At 47.5% G+C, this 9,580-nt stretch overlaps 1 protein-coding gene across 4 annotated transcripts in view; it reads right to left on the bottom strand.

Moving 5' to 3' along the window:
• Positions 1-3,127: 3,127 nt before the first annotated feature.
• Positions 3,128-9,580, bottom strand: part of LPIN1 (lipin 1) — a 143,228-nt gene continuing 136,775 nt past the window's right edge. For all 4 annotated transcript variants that reach the window (XM_025353947.1, XM_025353946.1, XM_025353948.1 and 1 more), the window contains one exon: positions 3,128-5,910. In XM_025353947.1, the coding sequence (XP_025209732.1) occupies positions 5,751-5,910 (160 nt within the window). In that variant the 3' untranslated portion in view covers positions 3,128-5,750. The remainder of the gene's footprint in view (positions 5,911-9,580) is intronic.

Genomic DNA, 9,580 nt, shown 5'->3' with positions numbered 1-9,580 from the left:
ACTCATTAAAAGCAATGCAGGGCTGAATGGACTTCCTGCACCAATGAAAAGATCACTGGCATCAGGACAGGCACCTCCAGGCTCCAACAATTTGGGGGAGGAAGGGAGCCATTAGCAATCTGGGCACAGCCCAGGCCTGCTCCTTCACATGCACACCCCCTCCAAACCCCACCACCCACACACACACACACACACACACACACACACACACACACACACGCACAGCCCAGGCCTGCTCCTTCACATGCACACCCCCCAAACCCCACCCCCCCCACACACACACACGCTCTAGGCCTGCTCCTTCACATGCACACCCCCCCAAACCCCACCACACACACACACACACACACACAGACACACACACGCTCCAGGCTGCAAGGCCTGGAATCCCCTCCCAGCCTGGGCCGGCCCACATCCCTGGGAAGGTGTCTCAGGCTGGAAGCAGTGTAGCAAAGGATCACAACGACACCTTGTGACTCAAGCTAGCTCCTGTACTGAGCTTCCAAGCTCCTTCTCAGGAGTGGCCAGGGGAAGACAATCTTTCCAGGGGCTTCCCTCCTGCGGCAGATCTGTGTGAGTTCTGGGCAGTGAGCGTTGCTCTGGCCAGGCCAAATTAAAGTCAGATGTGAGCTGAGCAATACAGAAGAGGCTACCTGGGAGCAGGATGCAGGGCCTCCACTGCGTCGTCTAAACCCTGCTTCTCCAACTTGTACGTGAGGCAGAATGCCCGAAAGGACTTCTTAAAACCGATAACCCGGCCCCACGCCCACAGTGCGATTCAGCAGGTCTAGGGGAAGGGCCCAAGTATTTGCATTTCTAACAAGTTCCCTAGTGCTGGAACTGCAGACCACACTTTGAGAACCGCAGGTCTAAATGGTTTTTAGACCTGAACAAACACAACCAGACAGCGCCCTTTCCAGCCCATAAGTGTTGTTGACCTTGGGCTGTGCCAACTGCAGTCACGTTGATACCAAAACAGTCCCCTTGAGGAACTCCCCCGTCTGCCCACAAGTCGGATCCACAGCCTGGCTGGCCTCCAAGGCCAGCACTACCCAGGAAGGGGCCTTTGTCAAAGTGGAGACTTTTTTTTTAAAAAAAAAAAAAAAAAAAAAGGCTGTGCTGCCAAACCAAAAGCGATTGTGCCCCCCGGTGGCCATTTGGGCCCATTGACTTCCAGGGTCAGGTTCTGTCTGCTCATGTTCTGGTTTCCCTCAGGTCCCAAGCTCCCTGCCTGGCTTGCAATGGAAGTGACACTGGTCACCACCTTTGATGCAGCAGGAGTTTGAAAAAGGGCTTGGAAGCAGAAAGGCAGAAAACCTACTGGCATTTTCACCACTTTCTCTTAGTTTAAGGCAGAGATGGGGCACAGCACTGGTCTGAAGACAAAATATAAAATACGAAGGGGAGTGGTCAAAAATGAGCCAGGTGTGGTGGCATGTGCCTGTGGTCCTAGCTACTTGAAGGCAGAGTCAGGGGATCGCCTGAGCCCAGGAATTCGACGTTACAGTGAGCTATGATCGCACCACTGCACTCCAGTCTGGGCGACAGAGCAAGACCCAGTCTCCCAAAAATAATAATAATAAAATAGTCTTTAAGTAATAAAGAGCAGAGGCAGACAAATGTGAGTGGAGACGCGACAAATCTCTCCTGCAGCAGTGGATTAGGCCGCACCAAGTTTCTATTGTAGGAGCCAGTTTTTTTGTTTTGTTTTGTTTTTGAGACGCTGCCTCACTCTTGTTGCCCAGGCTGGAATGCAGTGGCGCGATCTCAGCTCACTGCAACCTCCGCCTCCCAAGTTCAAGTGATTCCCCTGCCTCAGCCTCCTGAGTAGCTGGGATCACAGGTGCGTGCCACCACGCCCAGCTAATTTTTGTATTTTTTTTTAGTAGAGACGGGGTTTCACCATGTTGGCCAGGCTGGTCTCGAACTCCTGGGCGTCAGAGGATCCGCCTGCCTTGGCCTCCCAAAGTGCTGGGATTACAGGCGCGAGCCACTGTGCCCAGCCTTATAGGAGCCAGTTTTTTAATTTTTTAAGATGGGGCCGACTTAACTTTCCTCCAGGACAGCTCCCCTGTTCTAGGGCTGTAGTAGGGCCAGGTGCATTCCCTTTTCCTGGAAAGGGCCCTCTGGGGTCCGATGCTGATGGTCAATGGCCCCATCGTCAGCCTTCCTCGGCTTCTGATGCAAGAGTGCTGATGTGCCAGTGTTCGAGAACCAAGCTGTAAAGCCTTTTTAACACTCAGGCAATCACAGCTGAGACACTGGGGACATCCAAGCCCCCGAGCTCATTTCCCCCGCACACGTGAGAGCTGCCTGCAGAGCTCTGCCAGCACGCGGGCATCAACAGGCCAAAGACAATCGTCTAGGCGAATTTTTATTTTAAAAGAGCCCACACACTGAAGTCTGAGTTGGAACAAATCCGTGACGGTGTTCAACAAAATGAGGTGTTGTTTCTTAAGACGCAAAAGCATTACTTCTACAGGCACCTAAGATGAACCGTTCGGATTTGGGCTTCGTTAGGAATTCAGCCTAGTATCTTAACCAGCTATGTTGCATTTAGGGAGCCAATACTTTTCCATTTATTCCAAAAACGCTTAGGCTGATGCAGGTAAATCAATAGGAAGTCTCCAGCCACGTCCACATGTAAAATCAATAGGAATTATGACAGTTTTCAGCTTATATGATTGCACTAGTCAAGGATTTTGATTCATTCAAAATGAAAAATGAATCTGGGGTTCACTGCAGAGAAGAGTCGAAAAAATGAGGACAGCAGATGTGAGGCTGGGGAACCCCCATGGGCTAAACACGATTCTAGGTCAGGCCCTAGGAGGCACTTCATGAAATTCACTTGACTGAAACCTCCCTCCTCCTGAATCATCCCACCAGGGCAGGGAGGGATCCCGGGTACAGCCTTCTCGTCTCTTTTCATCTCTCCCATCCCTCCCAAGTGCATAGAGAAGGTTGGTCTTTTACCCATTTAAATCTAAAACATCAGGAAAAACATGTATTCCGAATAGTGAACAATTCATAGCCTGAAGATTTTTTTTAGAATATGCTTGATAACACACCCCAGAAAAATCAACAACTGAGTAACTTACCAAAAATTATTTAAAATTCACACACCTGATTTTCAGAGAAGTCTTTCATCGGTCTCATTTATTGCAATATTTTCTAGCTTTGCATCCAGTATAACACAATGAAGTATCACAGTGATTTTTATCATTGCACCAGCATATACAAATACAGATCAAATGTAAATAAAATGTGCTTACAGTGGTGATCCAAACATAAAACTGCAAAGGGAATTCTCTTTGAAAGTGTAATTATTTTTCTCCATTGTACCAGGTATATATTTTTCTCTATGCCAGGTATACATATTTTTCTTCATCACATGTGACAAACATCTGATGACGTGTCACTAAGTGGGATTCATTTCCATAGAGCAACTTTGAAATGTGTGGTCCAAATACAGCATCCCAGCACATGACCTCAGCATCACTGGGTTATAGTCATGGACACAAAGATAAACCAACTTGCAAATGCGTGAGTGCAGCCCATATAGAAATCTCACTTTCAGAAGCCAGAAGGCAGGTGTTAATATGCCAGCCTTGCCAGGGCTCACATTGAACTTGACACAGATCTGAGAGTGTGACTTTCTGGAAGGCATGCTCTGTTTCAGGGTGCAGAGATGTGGAAGTTTAAGGTACATCAAAATTCGGGGTCCAAAATTGCACGCTCTGAAAACTCCGCCTGCAGAGTGTGCTGGGGCAGAGGGTTGCCCGACTGCGAACTGCATGGGGGATACGTCCCCCCATTCTCACAGCCAAAGTTCCTCCCAGGTGCAAAGGAGAAACTGTGTGAACCCTCGCAGGCCCATGAGCTTATACTTAGTTCAGAGCAGTTAAAATTCACTCAAATACCCTCATTGCATAAAGAATGAATATAGCCTCTTTAGGTTACTAGTGAACAGACGCAGAGAAGTTAGTTAAGGCAGGCCAATTTTTCTTTTTTTTTTTTGGACACAGATTCTCACACTGTCACCCAGGCTGGAGTGCAGTAGCGCAATCTCGGCTCACTGCAACCTCAGGCAGGACTATTTTTAATTATTTTTAATATCTCCAAAAGGAATCTGCACATGCACATCCATGTTTCTACAGAAATCTGCAATCGATGGCAGATCTATGTTTGCCTTTGTGTGTCCACACGAACCATTTGGCAAAGGCATCCAATGCTAACAGGGCCCACCAACTACAACGGAGGCAACAACTCTGTGGATTTTCTTTCACAGAAAGAGTAAAATTTCATTCAACTGTTCCATTTTTTGCCTCCTGTGATTCTAACAAGGAAATTTAAATAGGAAAATGTTTCAATCGTTGGAGTAAAACACTCTTTAAAAAAATAATGCTTCGAAAAGTAAAGCAAAATCTTTTACCAAAATAATTCTTTCACTTTTCAAACCGTTCTGTCCACAAGCCAGTGTAATAAACAAGTAAAAGAATCACATTCTGTCAGCTTAAAGAATGCCACTCAAATTATTACTTTTCCACTTGCCCTTAACTTGAGTGGAAGAAGCTAAGGAAAATAAATGACTCATAAATCCCAAAAGAAGATCAGTCTATGAGAAAGAGAAAATAAGGCCCTTTGGATAGTCTAACACATACATCTTTTTAATATATTAATGACAGTGGTATAGAAAGACTATGACTAAAATGCCTACCACAGTAACCTAATCAGAGTAAAACAATAAATAATATCTAAAAGAATACACTTTAACTTCTTGAAACCATTTTCTTAAAACCAACCAGTTTCTTTGGAGAGCTCTCAATAGAAGTCAGTTATCATTATCATTTGGCATAAGTGCGCTCAAGTCCACATAGTCAGCACCACCTTGCTGGATGGAAGGAAGCTGGCAGTGTCGAACTCATTCAAAATACTGCCTTAGTAATATTTATTATCATTTTAATCTAAGGCGTTGCAAAGTTACCATGAGCTAGATGAAGCGCATTCTAAATAAAATATCTGCCATAGATACATTAAGGCATAAATATTCCAGCCTTGAGCCACAAAAACTGGGGGGAAATATGCCAATTAAATAGACTATCTTTAACAAAAGGAATTAAAGAAAAACTTATCACCTAAAAATGAGACTAGTCAGCAAATACTGTAAGGGGCCCATCCACGAGGCCAAGTCTGAGGCCAGGCCTGGACCCAGTGACGTACGGATTTCTATCAGAGACCTCAGATCCAGGTCACATGAGCCTTCACAGCCCTCCCCACTGTATTCAGAAGGTGGTGGCACTAACATTGCTATAATGGAAACGCACCCCCTACTTTGCCAAAAACTGTGCCTATCTGGCATTCCTCGACTGACCCTGTCCTAGGCAGGGACAGCCCTCAGACAGCCACCCTCTGCCTAGGTTTCACAGCCCCAAACTGCACATGAACCAATAGCTACTTGCTGGGGCAGGACGGAAAGGCAGCATCGTAACTGGCATTAAGCCACAACTGAGGAATGCTTTTCACGGTACAAATGCGCCCAACTCCTCGCCTAGAAAGTGCTCCCTTCCCACTTGCTTAGAAATGTCAGCCCCAGGGTGGGGCAGAGGAGAAATGCTTCTCACTTCTCTCTGCTGTCAGGCCAATGACGACGCGCCAGGCTCCCAGGTGGAGCTGTGCACTCCCGGGAGGTTTATCCTTTAATGGGTGACAACCAGGCTCTGCACTGCTGGCAAGAGACTGCTTGGGACATTTTACGCAGAGGCAGAATGAATGTCCTGGTTTTCAAAAGGTGGCAGTGGCTCTCTCCAAAAGGTGAAGTTACTGAAGGTATCCGAACAGGGAAAGTCTGAAGAATGGCTTCTTTTCAGCAACGGGAAAACGTGGTCGACTACTTCACAGAGTCTCACATACCTGGAAGGAAAGGGACATTGTCACTGCCACTGAGTGACACCAGCTCTGCACCCAGGGCTGTATGTAGAAGTCAAGAGAGATCTACAACCTCAAGGAGCAGACAGCCTACTTATTGACATGACTGAGGCCATTCTAGAATAATTTGTTATCGATTAATTGAAAATCAGAGATAAAAACGAAGAGTAGACAAAGGAGGCATCAGAGAAGGCTCTGGGGAAGAGGTGGGTGGGACCCGACTTCACTTGAAGGACAGGTGAAGGGGAGACAGCCAAGCAAAAGACGGCAGGAGGAAGTCAGCATGGCCAAGGGATAGCACCTGCTGCAGGGGTCACATATGGGACATTGGGGGAAGAATCACAGACAAGGCACATCTTTGGAGCACCAGACAGAGATTGCTTCATTGCGCAGTGAAAAGGAGCTGGGTCCTGGGGTTAAAGAGACATTAATTTGATGTTCAGCTCTGCCATTTACTAGCTGTGTGATCATGGGCAAATGGCATAATCTATCTAAGCCAATTTCCTCCACTGTAAAGGAAGGAAAAGAAAAACTAGGCCACAGTTTTAAGGTTAATTAAATAAAATAACATATGCAACATTAAAATAATGTCTACTGGGTGCTCACATGTATCTAAGCAACAAATTATGAACACATCTTAGAGAAAAAAGCCCCAGTTGGCATGACGGTCAAGAGACCTGGGCTCTCCTGCTTGCTGTAACCTTGGACAATTCTCTTGCCCTCTCGGCGCCCTTCATCTTTATAGTGTGTGGAGGTGAATTAGAGCAGGGCTTCCCAATGCTTCCTACAACGTTCTCTTGCTCTCTTTTTATTTGCATGCCCAAAAATATGTTGCATGTTAGTTTCTGTGGCTTATACTATGAAAAGAAAGTTGCTATATTGAATATGCATGTTCAGACCTCCAGGCACCTCCCAACTGAGATTCTGGCACACCCAGTCCTCTGCCAGCCATCCCCAGATTCCTCCTTGACAGTCACTGATCCCTGTCTAGTTCCAAATTGCTAAGAACCTAAATTGCATGTTCTGAAGTATAAAATAATGTATTAAATGAGGCTGAGTGTGTCTATTTAATAAAGGACCTCCAAAGGACTTTTGAGAAACAGTGTGCTTGCACAAAATGGAAAAACGATGTCTCCTAATATAAAACCAAGAGTTACGTCTTTCCTGGGGATTCAAACAAACAGACAGATTTTTAAAATACCTCCCGGCTTTAAGGCTTATTTGTCTGAGGTTTGTGGCTGCGGCAGGAGGGCCCCTCCCTGCAGGCTTGACTGCAAGGCTGCGGCGGGCACTGGAACCAAACCCACTCTCACGCTCTCTGAGCGGCCAGGCCAAGTGTCATCTGCGCGCCTGCCCCAGACCGACCTCCACGCGCAGGGCTCCTCCGGAGCAGGCAGAGCCTATGCACAGACGCTCACAAACGAAAGGGAGAAAGAACTGAGCTCCTCCCCCTGTGTGGCCCCATCCATGTGAAGACATTTCAGATGACCGTCCCAGTTCTGAACGACAAGCACCTACTTGGCTCAGAAATAGCTATACCAAGCTCAGTGCCAGAGAAATGTAAGCTCCCTGGGGAGGAGATTTGCTCTCTCACAGAACCTGAGAACCACCTCAGTCCAGGTGTAAAACGACAACATCCCCGGGCAATGAGTAAAGTCTGCAGAGCTCCACCCCAGGCCAAGCCACGGGCGAGGTGTGCATTTTAACCCCAGAGCCTCTGTCCATGCAGTGACCTCAGAGGCCACCTAGCCAAACCCTCTCAGACGCTGGAGTCCCTTTTCCATGCACCTCATGGCAAGACCTGCCACGTTCCCATTCCTGGACAGTGTCTCATTGGTTGAAAGTTCTTTTTGATCCTGATATGTTTGTCTGTGTCCCCACCCAAATCTCATCTTAAATTCCCACGTGTTGTGGGAGGGACTCAGTGGAAGTTAACTGAATCGTGGAGGCAGGTCTTTCCCAGGCTGTTCCCGTGATAGTGAATAAGTCGCATGAGATCTGATGGTTTTATAAGGGGCAGTTTCCCTGCACGAGCTCTCTTTCTGCCTGCTGCCATCCATGTAAGACATGACTTGATCCTCCTTGCCTTTGACCATGATGGTGAGGCCTCCCCATTTTTTCTTTTTTTTTTTAAGATGGAGTCTCACTCTGTCACCCAGGCTGGAGGGCAGTAGCGCGATCTTGGCTCACTGCAACCTCCACCTCCCGGGTTCAAGTGATTCTCCTGCCTTCGCCTCCCAAGTAGCTGGGACTACAGGTGCAAGCTGCCATGTCCGGCTAATTTTTTTTTTTTTGTATTTCTAGTAGAGATGAGGTTTCACCGTGTTGGTCACGCGGGTCTTGAGCTCCTGACCTCAGGTGATCCACCTGCCTCAGCCTCCCAAAGTGCTGGGATTACAGGCGTGAGCCACCGCGCCCGGCCTAAATCCTTTTTCCTGTATAAATTACCCAGCCTTGGGTCCCTGTCTTTATTAGCAGCCTGAAAACAGACTAACACAGATCCTAAACAGAAACCCACTAGGTCCTCTCCAGCCTGGGGAATGAGGGGGGAGCAAGAACAAGACATTGTCACAGTCAGCCACTTAGAATAGAGGAGGCAGCAGAAACTGCAAGGAAGGGTTAAGAAAGGAATCAAGTTCCTCCTGTTTTTCTGCCAATCAGGAAGCAGCCTGACACTGACTCGCCTTCTACAGGAGGGAACAGGGCCTTGGCTCCATCCTCCCCTCTCTGCACAAACCTTGAGGACTGCTTGGGTACTGGCATGACTGTAGGGTTAGAGGAGTCTTGTGGGGCAGCCCCAGGACTCCTGTTAGTCTAGAACTGCCCTCAGTTCTCTGACACTCAATTAGAATCCAACTGGTATAAGGACCATCTTGAAAGTAAAACTCTGCCCTAGAGGGAACTTAGCTCTCTATCTATCTAAAATCACAGGAGCTACACGGAGAAAACCAATCCATAGGAATCTCCTAGAACCAAATTCCCCCAGTCTAACTCCTCCAGATAAAGAGGACCCCCTTGGGCTCTCTGGGGTCTCTAAGGCTAGAGGCTTTTTTTTTTTTTTTTTTTTTGGAGATGGAGTCTAGCTCTGTTGCCCAGGCTGGAGTGCAACGGCGTGATCTAGGCTCACAGCAACCTCCACCTCCCAGGTTCAAGCGATTCTCCTGCCTCAGCCTCCTGAGTAGCTGGGATTACAGGCATGCACCACCACATCCAGCTAATTTTTCTATTTTTAGTAGAGACAGGGTTTCCCCATGTTGGTGAGGCTGGTCTTGAACTCCCAATCTCAGGTGATCCGCCTGCCTCGGCCTCCCAAAGTACTGGGATTACAGGCGTGAGCCACCGCACCCAATCTGCCAGAGGCTCTTTTCCAGGTCTGCACAGACAAGACCAGAAGAGGTGTAGTCTCTGGAATGGACAAGACAGGAAGACAAGGGTCTGCCTGGGCTGACGTCACCCAGTGGGCCCACCTCCCAACAACATGGAATGAGGAAGTGCTCTCCATTCTAAGAAGTTAGGAACCCGACGGGGGCAGGATAAAGTCAAGAGTGATTCTAAGTACACAAGCATGCCTCATTAGAAAGAGTAATCCCATTTAGCCCACTGACTCAGGAAAACTGGGCTTTGACCAAAAAATATGAGGGGAATTCTTAACAAT

Source organism: Theropithecus gelada, chromosome 13 (genome assembly GCF_003255815.1).
Source record: "Theropithecus gelada isolate Dixy chromosome 13, Tgel_1.0, whole genome shotgun sequence".
Lineage (NCBI taxonomy): Eukaryota > Metazoa > Chordata > Mammalia > Primates > Cercopithecidae > Theropithecus > Theropithecus gelada.
This window is presented reverse-complemented; position numbering and strand designations above follow the sequence as displayed.